Consider the following 18,030-nt stretch of genomic DNA (forward strand, 5'->3'; position numbering starts at 1 on the left):
CCAGTTTATGTTTTCAACGTTTGTGACTACAGCCACTAATACTAATTAAAACTTGATTCCCTTTAAGGATGATAAAATATTTATTGATAGTAAAAATGCTTGAATATCAACAATATATTTTGGAATATTTGGTTATATAGTAGGTACATAAATTAATTTAACTACCTGTTTAATCTTACCTATGTGTCAAAACTATTCTTTATAATTTCAGAATGTATAATTTTAATTGGACGATCAGTCAAGTGTTTGGCTCTTTTCTATTTTAATTTTGAAAAACATAAATATACGTTATTAAGTGAATTACAGCGACTAACCAGCGTTTAAAAAAAATGGCTTATTTGAGTATAGTCATATCGAGACAATACAAATTATGTACAACTAATTTAGATTATAGATAAGTATTATGTTATTTATGTAGTTTATATCTCTATTAAAATAAATGTAAAAATCATATTTATTTTATTACTATATTTATTGATTTGTAATGTTATTGAACACAAGCAAGTATTTTAATTTTTAACGATATTTAATTCTATTGAGTTCAATCTGGATATTTCAATATACCTAGGTGCAGGTGACTATTGCAGTTTTCAAAAAAGGTTTCATGGATTATGATACTTATATTTTTTATAATGAATAGTCACTAAAGGAAGAATACGTCAGATTAACTAACCAGATAAAACATTAGTAAATTAAAATTGAGTAGACAATTTTTTTTTAAATAAATGTCTTATCTATTTTATAAATTAAGATTAGATTTTATACAGCATAAAAATATAGATAAGTTATAAACCTTTTTAAAGCTAAAATCGTTATTATAATATATTATAAATTATTATTAAGTTTATAGAAAATGAAAAGTTATATAAAATGGGTTATGTAGGTATACTTATGTACCATGTTAAAATGTAAAAAGATTCCAAGAAAAAAATAAACCAAATAAAATAAATACTTGGTGTGTATATTAATAGTAATACAAATATAAATAAACAATCGTTTCAACAATTTCGGCTCAGATATTTTTGAAATACACGTATATATTGCGTTCCAGAATATTTTGTTTATTTCCTGTCGGTGAAACAATTTAAAGATAATAGGATAATAATCTATGATGTAGATAATAAATGTTCACTAAAATAATATTACTATAACTACGTGTTTCAAGTGTAACAGCAGTGCTACAGCGCAAAATTTTGTAATCATAAACAACAAACCCAATATTTTAAAAAACATAACAATTAACTATATTAATTAAATTATTTTTAGTGTTAATTCAGTTTGAAAAATGGAAAAAAAATGATTTTGCATAAATATCCCTAAACTTAATTTTTCATAATATGATTACTTAAACATTTTTTAGCCCGCGATTTATGGTTAGCTAAATATAATAAAGGTATAAAATATATTAACACAAAAATTAAAAACGGGACATAATTTATAGCGACCCCATATAGTACTGTGTTATTCAGTTTTTTGATAAATACCTACACTCAACAATTATTTGTAAATGAATATAGGTACACTATACAATATACTCCCATGATATTATAATTATTAAACTATTGTGTATATGAAACGTGATTACTTTTTTTTTATTAGCTTTCGGTAAAAAACTAATATAATAATATAGCTCTACAGTTATGACTGATATGAGTACATAAACGAGAAATTATTGCAATTTAAACATAGGAACTTAAACGGTTTTATTTTTACATAATTTGAAATTTCAATCCTGATCACCGGTAATATAATTTTTAATTACCTACTAATAACTAAAATTATCTTGGTCAGCATAATAAACAATCAATACAATTTTTTTTTTTTTTGCTCACAACGTAATTTTTTCGAATACAGCATCTACTATATATAATTGTATACATAGGTATGTATATATATATATATTATACACCCATATAATAAGTAGATAGCAAGTATAATCCATTATATAATACATAACAATCCAAATACCTACATTACAGATCAGCAAAATAATACTTTTAAATAATATAGATACTTATATCATTTTAGTAGTTACTATAGGTAATACTGCAATTAATTTATTTTATAATATACCTAGGTGTTCCAACTTTTATTTAGATTTCAGATTATAGTATATTATATTATTTCAGATTTTTTGTAATGTTTAATTGTAAAGTATAATTTACAAAAATACTAGTATACATTATAATATTATTTTAATTAAATAAAACCCTGAGATAATCTTATATAATTAAGAATCAACGGAAATATCTTGTTATAAATGTTTAATTTTTTTAGATAAAAAGTTTTTTTCAGGACTAAGATGGTCGCATTTTTTTGCTACTTTAGCATATAACGGATGTCATTAATATTTAATATGACGCGAGTTTTTTGGCCGGATAAAATAATGGGGTCGGTCCCGGAAAATATATTCATTTTTTTTTTGTATACGATGAAGACATCCACACGTCACATTACTCGTGATTCCGGCGTTCCCCCCCAAATCGCTATGTTTCAATAGGGGGTTGGCAACAGGTATAAGGGCGTAAGCCATTATAGTCTTAGGGTGAAAATATTCTTAAATGCATCACTATATATCGTGATATTATTTCTATAATTTAATTTTATATGTTTATGAGAGTTATAATAATAGAGTTATTACTTATTTATAATATAGATGTATATTGATATCGTATATAAGTAATTTAATATAATTTTAATTTATAAGAAATTATATTTAGAATAGCTTAAGTTAGACTCATAATGTAATTAAAATAAATTATAATCAGTGCATTATGGATAACAAGACATAAACGAATGTATAGAAAGTAGAAAGTAGAATCCAATTTGAAAGGAAGACACTTGCAGTTTAAATCATTTTATAATATTATAATTAAATGTACAATTATTTGAAAAATAAATTATACCTACACTAAGTATGCTTATTATTCCTAAATAGTTATAGAATGTAAGATGGGACACCTAATACTTAAACTCAATCAAACTAGACAATTTATAACTTATCATGTTAAAAATGATTCCAAGTCATTGCAAATATTATGGCACACCTAAATATACAATAACAATTTCAAACATTTTTTTAGGAAAATATTGAGATTGGTGTTAACTGTTTTATTCTAAGTCTCATTCTATCGCTATTTTTTTAATAATAATATATTACATAAATATAATATAAAATATAAAATAACATTATAAACCATTTCTTAATATTTTATCCTATTACTTCTTAATATTACTACTATTACTACTTAATCTTAAATAGTTATCAGCTCATTTACATCTTGTGATACTTCTATAGTTTCTGTTTTTCTACATTTAATGTGTTTATTATATTTATAACATGACTTTCTTATACATTTTAATTTCAGAAGCAATACAATTTGAAGCTATAAATACATCAGGATTAAAAGGAAAAATACTTGTTGACTTGAATGAATTCATAGAAGTTGTCATTGTAGCAACTTGCAAAAGCTAATCTAAAAATGTCTGTTACATGTTTCAAATTAACTACTTCACCAGGATGATTGCGGAGCCAGTTTATTATTTCTTTATCATAATAAACACTAAGAGGTTTCAGTAAACCCACATCCAGTGGGTGTAGTCTGCGTGTATAGTATGGAGGAAAGCATAAGCGAATGACTCCATTATCACGCGCTAAATTGATAAGTTCGATGCTTTTAGTATGAGTGGAACGTAAAACAAAATAAATATGTCAATTAAATATAAAAATAGTTAAAAGTGTAATAGGTGCTTTATTTTTAAATTAACTAACCTTGTAATAATAATACTGGATATTCTTTTGTTGCATTTTAAAAAGTAATAAAGCTTTGTATCCAACTTTCAAATATGTTTTTCTTCATCTATCCAATAAGGTGAAATTCTACGGTAGAACCTGGAGGAGCATTTCTCATGAAGTCCATGTTATGTCGTTGTCTGGGACAATAAATAATAGTGGCATATATCTTCCAACAGAATTCATGCACATCTCAACTGTCACAGTTTCACCACGTTCTGCGTATGTGATCGAATCAACTTATTTCCAGCCTTTCGTGGCTATTATTTTAGCTTTGCTTTTAGGGACTGAAGAAATGCTAGTTTCATCACAATTTTGAAATTGATCGGAAATAAATTTGTTTGATACTGATAACATGATTAATTACATAGTATTGTTCTCCAATAATAAGAAAAACAAATTTATAATAATAGGTATGTTATTTATTTATACCTATTTTACTGTCGACATGATAATAATATTATAATTATTAGGTATTCAATACCATCATTATTATCAAAGTTTGTAGTGTTTTTTACTAATTTAAAAAATAGAAACTGAGTTACGTCTCTTTTTGCGGGAAATATTAGGTTTAACACGGAATTTGAGATTAGTTGCCAACTGATCCATGATTTATTTACAGCGCACACGCTAATGTGGACTGATCATGGATTTTGACCACAGTTGAAACACATTTCTGACTGTCCACAGTTGCAAAATAGATAATAGATAAAAGATAAATGTATGATAACAGTGTTTCGGACTTCCAGTTTGATCAGAATCCGCGGATCATTTTTACTGTCAATAACCAGCCATAAAACTGGTCTAATAACGTACCTATTGAAATAACTATATCTGATAATTTGAGTTTGCATTTCAGGCGAGTTGGAACGGAAAAATTTTACCGCGCATGCTCCCGAAAGTTCTATGATAGTTTGACCGCGTATTAGAACAAACCTATTATTATTTTAAAAGGACGTAACTAAAGATATACCTCTGTTTTTAGTGGAAAAGACAATAGTAGGAGTTTATATACTATTTGATGTTTATAAGTTCCACGGTAGAATAGATATACTGCCGTATTCACGGGAAAACGAGAAAAAAATGTAACAAAATAAGTACCCAAATAAATTGAAAAACGATAAAAATTGAGTTACGTCCTTCTTCGTTGGGGGCGTCGATATAGGTATACACAAATATATTTATTTATAACCGCAATTAAAAATATCTTTAGGAAGAAAATTAATGTGTATATTATGCGTATACCCACTCAAAAATCACAACTTAATTAAAATACTGGCATCATAAAAAGTAGGATGTTGCCTCCAACTGTTATAATACCTATGTATAATTAATTACATATAGTAACTATACTGCATGCGGTAACATTATAATGTGTATCAAAATGGATTGACACATGATGGATTATTAAGGTGTGCCAAATGTTTTTACCTATAAATAATATAGGTGCTCCTTAGTGGAGTGTTAGTAGAGTGCTGATATTTTAGTGTGATGCTGTAGTGGCTAAGTGCACCGATTGTAGACAACAATAATACTTTTATTTATTATAATGTACCTATATACCTACTGCGCACTGCATCATCCGTAATATTGATAATAATATTATACAATATTATATACGTATATAAAACCCAAACAAAACGATTTTCAATCAGTTTTAAAATAATGTATGTGCAGATCGTATAATATAATAATACCAGCATTTTATTGCAATATATCGTCGTCTTTTTGGGCTCGACGGTCGCGACGGTAGCGTCGTTGGCGACACCGATTTCGACTACCGCCACCGCGGTAACGGGACGCGCGCGCGTCTGCGCGACCAATGAGAGCACGTCCGGGGCGCGACCAACCTGGTCCACGGCCCTCCTACCGACCAGACGCACCCGCTACCGCCGCCGTTGTCTTCGTCAGTATTCGCACGGAAACGACGACGAGACGACCCGCGACCCCGAGTCTCCGTCGCAGACGAAAACGCTTTGCAACTGTGTTCGTTTTGAAACGGTTTCGATCGACTGGCGCGCGTGCGATCGGCGTCAGTACAAAACATACATATAATATACAGACAGTGATAAAACGTTTTATAATATTATTTTCGTGCGGTTGTTCGCATGAGCGTGAATTCGCCGCGCCGCAGCTTACATCGCACCCGGAATCGTCTCACGCCCGGTCACGACACTCCTAGGGCCGGTGCAGACGCGGTGTTTTTTTTATAAAAACGAATCATAAACATACAATACGTCTATATCGGCGGACGATGACGTGCGGTGAAACGCACTAAGGTATACGGTTGTCCAGCGAACGACAACGACGCGTGGCGGCCATCGCATGTCGTACATGTCGCCGAGGGACGTGGTCGGCGTCCGCGCCGCCGGCAGCATCAGCCTGTCGCCGGGCAGTTGCATGGAAGCGCTCAGCGAGAGTTCGGCGTCGAGCGCGGCGGCGGCGGCGGGAGGCTCCGTCACCGTGTCCGACTTTCTGCAGACCAAACGCAGCCTGTCGTTCTCGTCCGAACAGGTGTCGTGCATGTGCGAGGCCCTCCAGCAGTCTGGTGACGTGGAAAGGCTGGCCCGGTTCTTGTGGTACCTGCCACCGAGCGAACTGCTCCGCGGTCAAGAGACCGTCCTCCGGGCCAGGGCCCTAGTTGCGTTTCACAGGTAAAAATACACCGCAAATAGGTATTCAATGTCTTAATTGTTAAATTTATTTATTGTAAGTAGTTACGCACGTATGTGCCTATATACAAAGTTCCACATTCAATGTCGTTTATTATTTATCGATTGAATAATAATATTATATAGGTATTATGTACACAGAGTATAGACTTATAATTACTATGTATTAATCGCGTATCTATAGGTACATACTAACTGCAGGGTCCGGAATTTTATGTTTTATAAGTCATAATATGCAGTTTTGTAAGAGTAACAAACTTGGTAATCGTTAAACAACTTAAACATAAGATTTTAATAAGAGGAAAAAGTTTTTCTTATCATTTGCAAGTAAAATTAAATAATATTTTTTTTCCTTTAAGTTGCAATGCATCTATTTTTGATTTTTATAATATTATTTTCTAATCTTTATATAATAATTTGTTCTTAATTGTTATATCTTTGAGTTGGGTTATTCACTTTAATACTTCAATTAACAACAAAGCTTGATTCTGCTGAACTCAAATTCAATAGATAGGTATATATTAAGTTTTTAAAACGACGATAACACTTGCGTCCTCTTAAAGCAATAAGAATTAAAACTATTAGCTGCTGAGAAATAAAAAGAATTTACTTTTCTTACTGATACCTACCTAATAATTTGTCCTTCACACCTATTGATAAACTAAAACATCATTTTTTTTTAAAAAAAATTTTAAAAATTTTATTTGAAACTTTTACCTCACGTCCTAACTATATATTATGTACATAATTTCAAAATCTTAATTATGCCAGTGAATTTATATTCTAAATATGACCTATTATTACTTCGCTTGATATTTCGGAATAATTTTATATTTGTGGCTTATAATATAATATAAAATAATATATAATGCCACTAACCAAAATCGATTGTTGTACACGTTTTGCCCATCAACAACATTACAATATAAGCATAGTTGTACAAGTTTCCGTATATTAAATAATACATATATATATATATATACTATGCTACAATAGTATGTTTTATTGTTTTTGTTGTAACCCGTTCAGAAATACCCGGCACTGTTCAAACGAGTAGTTTTTTTAAATTTTTGTTTCGTATAAACACGATACTTAATGTGCACTCTTAAACTCATTGCTGGCCATAAAACAATATTTTTTTGTTTCTTTTTTGCTTGCTCAAATATAACATTAAGTCTAAGTCTAGGTCTTTTTCCTTTCAAACGACCCTCTTTAAGAAAACAAGGTTTTTAAAATCCGTTTATTACGGATAAATAGAACACACAATAATTATAAATGTTTCCAATAATAAAAATAAAAACTACACATACGAATAATGTACTAAAAATGTGTGATATACGTAAACAAGAAATTAACACATCAACTTATTACTGGATTCACGCGTTTCGAGTACGACCCAATTTAAAAAGATTATTGCAAATAAATTCTAATGTACCTAATAATAATAAAAATAATATCCTTTTGTTTGTATGAATTATATTATAATAAACATAAAATATTTCTATCCAGTGGTCTCGGATTGAAATGGGTTATTTTAAGACATGTTATAAAAAATAGTGAATTTTTAAATACATATTTTTGACGATTTTCAAAATTTTTATCCCTTTTATTGTACTAACACACAATACAACTTCAATGTTTTTTAAATACATCATACATGTATTTTTAATACTATATTTTGATAAATCGAATTATATAATAATAAGACATTTTTTCATTTAAACCTGTGGCTTTGAAACCAACATTTTCTAAATTACAAATCAAAAGTATGTTAAAAAACAACAAAATCACATGGAAATTTGGAAAACCATCCAATAATTAAATCATATTTAAATTAAAACTTCAACTTAGGTAATGTAATTCAATCAATTTTGGTTTTAAAGCCATATTGAAAAATCAAAATTCGGTCTATCCAAGTCTTGTATTTAAAAAAAGCAAGTTTTAACTTATTGTATTACGCATATCTACAAACCACCAAAGGACTTTAACTTAAAGTTAAAATTTGTATTTTAGTACTTAACTTATTATTCCTTATTTTTCCCTAAAACCTCATTTCAATAATTCAATCAGAGGTAAACAGAAGTACATACTTACTTAAAACAGTTCTGCTAGAAATTTGTATTGTCAATAAGAATGTGTAATTATTTAAAGTACTTACGCAATTATTTTAAAAATGGTTCAGAAACTACGGTTTAAGAAAACATATTATATAGGTATTAATATATTTAGACATTATTAATACACTATTTAAGAATTACTATATATATATATCGATTATCGATTATTATATAAATGGTTATTTTTTTATTTTTTAGTACTTGGAAAATTATATATCATTTAATCTCCTAATAATGTGTATTATAATTAATCTAGTAATTGGTTTACTCACATATGCTTGAATGCCTCCTAAATCGTAAGATAAAAAACTAAAAATGCTAGCTAGATAATTATATGTTATTATACTTGTTATATTTTCAAATAATAAGTGTACTTACATAAATACATAATATTGTAGGTATATTCTCTTAACTTATTAAATCAAATCTATTAAGACTAAACTACTTTGCATAAAGTTAAATACATATATGTGACTTATGACATTTTTATATATGATAACACTAATATTTTCTTTAGTAATAATAAGCGCATTTCACACATATATAAAATATTAATATTTATTATTAATATATATTATTTATATTTAAAATTTAAGTATAATACTTATTATTTATAACATACACACCCGACTCTAAAGACAAACAGTGCTGCGTTTTTTTATATTATTTAAATAACATATTAATAAATAATGACAGCTAATATGAAATAAAATAAATATACAATTGCATCGTAATTTCTACAATTTAATATAATGATGAAAAAATTCCATGATTTGTAAAAAAAACTATTCATTATACCAAGATATAACCACTATATATACTCGTATGTATAATTTTAGTTAAAAATAATTATAGTTACCTCTAAAAAAATTATAAGGAATAATATATGATATTATGAATCGAATTTATGATTGATTTACTTATTAAATTTGATAATTGTTTTTCATGATTTCGTGAAACCGTAATTTTGTATAAACTTCAGACGGGTCTAAGTTTTACTATACTGATTTAAAACCAGTGGTCAATTATGTGTACATTTGTATGGACTTTTTCTCTAAACATGTTTTTTATAACCTATAATCATAGAGTTTTTACAGTAAATGTCAACATTTCTTCGTATGTTTTCTAAGTAGATTCTAAATGTTAAGGTCGATTAGACCGTGTGTTAGGTACATCTACATTCGAATTGACAGAGTATCTACGTGCATGTAAAGTATATTGTATATAGGAGTATATAATATACATAAATATAAGTATATACAATATAGTAAACGTGTCATAAAGTAGGTACCTAAGTCCTAAAAGTAAGTTTTTTTTCAAAACTAAAGAAAAAACACATTATTTTAAACAAATACTATAGATTCCTCGTTTATGCTCAGAATCTAATACGATGTTTGTGAAACGTTCAGCTGTCATTGTGTACCTACACTCTAGCTCGACGATTTATTGGAATACACGTATACTCAAAAAAACAACAACAACATAATAATATAACCATATATCTTTTAAAATTATTATTTTAGTAACTTATACATTCGGCGTAAAAATTGTAAACAAATGACAGGTGTTGTTAAATACGAAATGTTGATAATGCGTACACTATTTACCGATTGATATTATACATCGTTAATTTGTATACGTAAAATATAAGACTACAATATCTTGAAATCGAAATGAAAATTTTGTTTTGCCACATAAAGAAACTAAAATATATCTTAGGCAATAATAATATTATAATGCAGTGACAATAACGACTTAGGGGAAATGTTATTCAATACTGCCAATCATATTTAGTAAATTTAATTGATAGGTGATCTATGTACTGATATAACAAACTGAAATATTTAAAATGTTATATATTATACTTAAATACATAATATTATGTAGGGTATGCGACTTATGTTATGTTTAAAATATTCATAATATGCAATTAAAATTACAAAAATGTTACTTAAATAATTGAGGTAAATAAAAAAACATGGCATTTGATATCTTTTTTTTATGTTAGTATGCCTAACACCAAGGCATCAATCATAACCCATTATAGAAGTAAAATAAATTAAATTAATTTCTCAAAATAATTACAAAAATAATCACCTATTATTATTGTTTATCTACAAAAACCAAATGCGCACATGTACCTATAATAAATATTACATTGAGTGTTTTCACTTTGATTTCTTTTTAAATAATGGTTTAATGGTTTGTTTATTTAAAATAAATTATTAATTATCTTTATTTTTTAATAAACGATTGGAATATCTATCGAACACTTTAGATCCAAGTGGTTATAACTAATTATTAAAATATCATCTTAGATATATTTTGCTAAGTACCTTATTATTTAAAAATTAAGTACCTACCTGTGGTATTTACTCATAGGAATATGTTTACGAATGCAATATAAAATTATTTCAAAAACATATTATTGTTATAAATAATAGTAAACTCCTTAGTATATTAGAGTATATTATTTATTTTAATTGCTCTAGCAATCATTAGGTATAATTGTAAGATTTTCAGTAGGTATGTTGTTATACCTGTTATAGTATTATATATATTACGCTTACTTGATTATAATATTACTAGTTACTCATATAATATTATAAATTAAAATAGTTTAATATATTTTAAACCAGTACTCAGTTATTACTTAAACATTTTGTCAGCCATTTGTTCTACAAATTCTAGTAAAACTAGAACTAGGTACTATTATATAGTTGTTCTTGTTTTTTTTTTCAGTTAGGTAGAATTCACTTCGAACATACCACACATGTTATTCTTCAATATTTATTTTATATTTATCATTAAATAGAAAAATGTATTATAAGTACTTTTTCAATATCATCATTTGATTAAGACTATTTTTAAATCCGAATAATCGATTAATATTTATAAATTCCTTAATTATTTAAATAATTATATTTTTTAGAATTGTACTATCATACATAATAAAAACAATTTTCTATAATTTATTTATTGATACATGATGTGTATTATATTATGTGTACATAATACTAATTTAATATTTTGTTGAATTATCTATCTATCTACTTATACTAATGTTTTTAATATTTGTCACGAGCGTGTGTTCGAAAATGATGATTTGTCCTAAAAAGGTCAAGATAAATGTTATTAATAGTAATAAAAGTTTGAAGTAAGGTATATAATATATATTACATATTTATATATTAAAATAATTTAACGTGTAATATATTGTTAGGAACCAGGGGTTTTATTCAGTAATGTTACGTATTGAAAATTCCTTAAGATATTTTCAGTCAAAAATATATATGTTATGATATATTTGTATAAAATGATATACACGTACCATATTGAGCACTGCCATTAACATATTTTTTTTATTTTCGCAATTCATTAAAACGCTTAAATTATTTTTTTCACTTGAAGTAAAAATATTATAATATTTTATGTGCGATGGTATTTTTTTTTTTTTTTAAACAACGGAAACGACGAAAACGTATTCACATTCACAGACATTTAAACGCCAATATATTTCCTGACAGACGTAGCATATTTTTTTATTTCTTTATTACCAATTCTCACGCAGTTTTTTTAAGTTTTTGCTGAAGTAAATGTTTTCATCGATAAGCGGTATTGGGCCACCACCTTATGTGCATGAATGTAATAAAATAATAATTTAAAAAACCAGAATACATATATACTACTAAATTAAGCATTATACGCGAAATTTCGCAAAAAAAAATGTTCGTCTAAGAATTTGGTGTGCTTTAAAAAAGTAATATTGACCGGAAATGCACTAATGTAATAATACGCATGAGTTTTAAATGAAAAAATGTAAATAATTTAATAACGCGTTAAACGAACAAAATACCGGATAAAGTGAAGATAATGGTGCAGATGTAAAAAGATTAAGACAACCATAATAATAAAAAGATCCACGAGCAAGATCGAAAGGGAGAGAACAGAAAAGAAGGTGGAGTAATTTTGATATACACCTCATGTTATAATAGAAAACCTGAAACGAGATAACGACATGATGTGTTGCTTTATACGGTTAAGGGTAACCCTCCTTCATCCTTACCCACAGCCGCTTGTACAGGGCCAATAGAATGGAATGCATTGTACACACGAGAAAAATAAATTGTAAGGATAAAAAAATACTGGTTTTTAAAAATCCTGTGTGACATAATTTGGCATTAAACGAGTTGTTCTCGATTGTCGAGTGTGGTCAGTTGTTCTTAAACTAAACCTACACCCCTCTCCAATTCCAATAAGAATTATTTTAGTAAATAAAATAATAAAAACAAAAGAAGTATATCTTAAGATACTTTTAATACCATTAGCATATTTTCTCTTGGATTCTCCATTTACTTAATATTTATGTACCTACATGTACATAAAATGATAATATATAAGTTTATGATTTATTAATAACAACAATAATTGTTAATATTGAACAGTAATTTAGGCTTAGGGATGTGTACAACGTTAAGTATACTTATTCAGACTTCAGGGAATATAATACAGTAATTTATTTTGCATAGATTAAATCGTATATGATCAACTCAAAATAGCGCATAATGCGCTTAAAAATTAAAAACCTAAATAAATTCGTGCAATTTGACTCGTTTATGATTTATATAATAGACCTCGTAGATACTCTGTGATCTTTAAACAAATCCTACAACAATAACATTGTACGTGACCTAAGTACCCGAATAAATTATATAAACAAAAATTTACACGGATTTTACAAAAAAAAATCTAATAAAAACTTGTATGCATTTGTTGAAAAAAATCTCATATTCATTCTTTTATAAATGAAAAAATAAAAACACGCTATATTGTAATCAAAGACATTATAAAAATAATTAAATAACAAGCTAGTCGCATAATTTTGCAATATTTAATGAATGTAAGCAGAACATATTAAATATTCAATGCGATATCATAACGTCATTGCTATAAATATTATACCGAATAATTATTATAGTCAAAAATTATTTAATTAATGATGCATTTTGTAATCCTCTGTTTACATTTAATTCAATGATAGTTTGCTCATAATTGCATGCATATTAATACGAGTATACGCCTGATAAGTATAATAATTATGTGTAATACTCGGATCAAGTGAAAATAATAATCAAATTAAAACGAAATTAAATAGTTCCGTTACAATAATATTATATCAAAGCCGTAACTGGAAAACATTTTCTTGAAGGGAGGGTTAAATCAAATAATATTTTCATTATTATATAAATTATTATAAATAAGTTACTTATATAAATTACATTTATTAACTATAAAATATTCGGATGGGGGGGAAGGGTTGAATCCCCAAAATCCCTCTCTTATACTGCCTTGTATTATATTATACATCAGATAATGCGGTTAGTGCCAAATAAACAAGTACCAATATTAAGCTTGTATAATACATAGATATCTATGTACATTCTTAAATTCATAAAATCATAAGTCATAGCCCATATGTAATATATACGCACTCGCGAGCTGTCTATATAACATAACATTATTATACAGGTTCATGTAGCCGAGTAAGCATATACCTACCTATTAGTGGCATAACCGGGATCTTTATTTGAAGCTGATTATGTATTACATATATTGAAAGGATGTTAACTATAGAATCCCTTATAAGCAGGACCAGCTCAAGTGTTTAGACACACCTAGGTAAACTTGAGTTGAGTTTTTCTCCCCTTACATACTACATACTACAGCAAATATTTTTTTTTTATCTATAATACAAAAATGTTAAATGACGCCCTAGGCGTATAAGCCTATGTCGCCCACCCTTTGAGCCGGACCTGTAGTTTTAAGTTCGGTACGCGAATGCTGTGCGGGTATAAAATATTTTAGACTTTTTCAGCAACCTTCATGCAATAAGTTACAATTTCAATACATGACTACATCTTAATTATTATTCATTTATAAATTTATAAAATACGGTGTATTATAAATGTGTATAGTAATAAATAGATTAGCTATTATGTAATAGAACAATAAATTGTTGAAATGCGCAGTTAGAATTATAATAATTTTGATTTATATGGCCTTAAATTTCTGTAATTTTATTTGGTTATTATTTTTAGTTTATTAATATTTTGTTATAGAATAAAATATACTTATTCTGTTGCAGGAACGCATTCCACGAGCTGTATGCCATACTAGAGAGTCAGAGTTTCGACTCAAGGCATCACTTGCAACTCCAGCAGTTATGGTTCAAGGCACACTATCTGGAAGCGGAGAAGATCCGCGGCCGAACCCTAGGCGCGGTAGACAAGTACCGGCTGCGCAAGAAGTACCCGCTACCAAAGACAATATGGGACGGTGAAGAAACCGTGTACTGTTTCAAGGAGAAGTCGAGAAACGCGCTGAAGGACTGTTACTTGAAGAACAGATACCCAACACCAGACGAGAAACGAGAGCTAGCCCGGCGGACGGGCCTAACGCTCACGCAAGTCAGCAACTGGTTCAAGAATCGTCGGCAGCGCGACCGGACGCCCCAGCAGCACAGGTTAGTTACTAGCAATAGTTATATAATTGATTGATTGTTAAATTGCAAAATCGACCGATACCGATACGGCGATACGACGAAATATTGTGTTAAAAAAAAAAATAAATTTGCATCATATTGCTTCAAGGTCGTCAAATTATTATTCTAATTTTCTCATTGTAACAAACTTAAGATTGATAGACTACTGTTCTGAAACTCAACATTTATTTAAATGTTTATTTATTTATTGTAAATCAAATAATAGGTAGACGAAATAAATTAAATTACGATAAACTATATTATGTATATAAATATATAATATAATCCATGGCAGCCACGGCATGCAATTTGGATAAATCTAAGAGTATATATAGAGTATATAATATAGTGTATATCTAGAGTACCTATATATGATAGCACTTTTAACCCTAATGACATAATATTTAGTTGAATCTAAGTCCTTAATGTTAACGCAATATTTGTTTCCTATCTCAAGCCCACACGAAACATAGATAAAACTCTTTCACCTAAAATCGTTTTTTAATGATTTTTTAGTTATCTTAGAGTATATCTAAATTATTAGTTTCATGTAGATAATTGTTCAAAAATAAATAATAATACATAAAATTGTCAGTCTAGTTCGGATTCTTTACCCCGACGGTGTCTCCGTCGAACTCCGTCGATTGCAATCACTTTTAACTAAAAGTTTTTTAAAAACATTATTTTATTTATACAATTATGTAAAGAAGAGTACTTTGATTTAATAATTTACTTAACATTTATTAATGATATTTCATCTTCATAATGCTTAAAGATCTTCTTTTTTACACGAATTTATCATTGTTGTAATAATATTAACAAACGCCACAATAAATCGGTTATACATATATATACGTATATATATATACTGTTTATATATGTCACCCACCCAGTCATCCAACCATCTTTACGTAACCATCAACGTTACTACTACACGACACACGAGTTATGAGATTTACGATTCTGAGATTTTTTACTAATCAATAATAATAATAATATATATGCGTATGGAGTAATTGATATAAAGATGATATACTCCGAAATAGCTATATTTATCGCGTATTAACGTGTTGCTACTTTATTATAAGTCACATCGCTGGGACGGTTTTATAGTTAGGTATTACTATAATATAAATTGTATTACACACATTGTATTTATAATTTATATTTGACGCGCTTAAAAAGTGTTTCCTTATTCATTGCAATTGGACGTCAACAAAAACGAAATAATATTTTTTCACACACATCGGCGTAAACAGACCCGATAATATATAATAATACCATAGATTAAACATACATATATGTTTAATCTATGATAATAGTATAATAAAAATAATGATAGTGATAATATAATACAATGACTTCTTAGTAGTTCTTACCACCGTCGTAAACCATCGTAATAATAACTTTTTACAGATAACGTGGAACGTTTCGAAAAAAATTGAGATTTTAAACATTTTGAAGATGTATATAGAACTAGAATACCTTGTACCTGTCTTTCTATACAAAAACAATTTTCATTTAATTGTTTAATTGTTTGATTCACAGAATAATGGTAAAACGATCGTCTGTGTGACAATGAGTGGTCTCGACAGTATAGTGTTTATATTATTATGTACTATCAAAATTATTATGAAAACATACAAATATACATACGTTGTACAAGAATAAGTTATCGTTAAGGAAATAAAAATGTAAATAGGTAGTTGAAAATATACGAATGATATTATTTATTTATTTCAAGGCTAAATTAATGATTGTTTTTGTTATTTTTATTTTACTATGTTTTGCTATAGTACCTACGCCTATACCATCGTATAAAATATGTATGATATGCTGCACATATTGCAGTTATATACACACACTTAAAAAAATATATGCATCAAAAAATCAATAACTCGTGTATTTTTCATCATGTCAATACTTTTTTCTTCGTGACAAAATAAAAAAGTGCTCAATAGTAATTTATATATAAATATACCTATATTAAAAAAAGGTAATTGTAAATATACATACCTAATGAATACAAAATAAAAAAACAATGAGCCATTAGTTAGCTATAGTATTCAATATAGTTCATATCAAATATTTCAAGTCCCTAACACTGAACCAAATCTCGATATAATTATTAGGTAATTGATAATTCAATATTTTTTATTTATTGAGATGCATTGCTTAATGCATTCAGTTAATATTTTATAGGTGTTTTATTGTCATTTGACACCACATTTATTTTTTTAATTTAGCATTCAGTTTAATAATATTTATAGTTTATACCGTTTGAACGAAAATGTTTTATTAATATGGTTTACCAAAAATTCAGTTATATGCTCAGACATTATGTTTTACCCTAAATTACTGCATTTCGAAAAGATTGACAAAAACGATTAGTCAAATAGTCAATTGCATAACACATGTGTAGCATAAAAATTGACGTGAGCCAGTCCTAAATGGAAAACCATAAGACCAGACTTTTTCTTTAAAAATTCCTATACGGGACAGAATCTCATTAATAATTGATGCCATAAACTCATAAGGTCCGATTTTTGAATACGTGCACAGCAATATGAAATATGTTTTTCTGGTTTCTGGTTTAAATTTAAATAACGACTCTACATATATATTGTATATGGTATATCACACTATCCTGGTAGCGTTGACCAATCAATTATCACGATAACGTATGTTTATTATTAATAATATTAAACGTGTATATAAGATATTATACCTATAATGTATTAAATTTTTTAAATTATTACTTATTTCAAAAGACAATAATAATAACTAGATTTTTCAAATAATTTGAAGTGTGATCCGATTTCGTTTTTTCAAAATAATGAGAACCAACTTTTTTCACTGTAAATTATTAAGTGAATGATTTTTTTTTAATGATAATGTAAACAAATC

At 27.8% G+C, this 18,030-nt stretch overlaps 1 protein-coding gene across 1 annotated transcript in view; it reads left to right on the forward strand.

Moving 5' to 3' along the window:
- The first annotated feature begins 5,621 nt into the window (after window positions 1–5,621).
- The window catches only part of LOC114130559 (homeobox protein SIX6-like), a 36,791-nt gene continuing 24,382 nt past the window's right edge, over window positions 5,622–18,030 (forward strand). Inside the window, exons 1-2 of the mRNA XM_027995550.2 lie at window positions 5,622–6,447; window positions 14,728–15,105. Coding sequence (XP_027851351.1) covers window positions 6,119–6,447; window positions 14,728–15,105 — 707 coding nt within the window. The 5' untranslated portion in view covers window positions 5,622–6,118. The remainder of the gene's footprint in view (window positions 6,448–14,727; window positions 15,106–18,030) is intronic.

Source organism: Aphis gossypii, chromosome X (assembly GCF_020184175.1).
Source record: "Aphis gossypii isolate Hap1 chromosome X, ASM2018417v2, whole genome shotgun sequence".
NCBI lineage: Eukaryota > Metazoa > Arthropoda > Insecta > Hemiptera > Aphididae > Aphis > Aphis gossypii.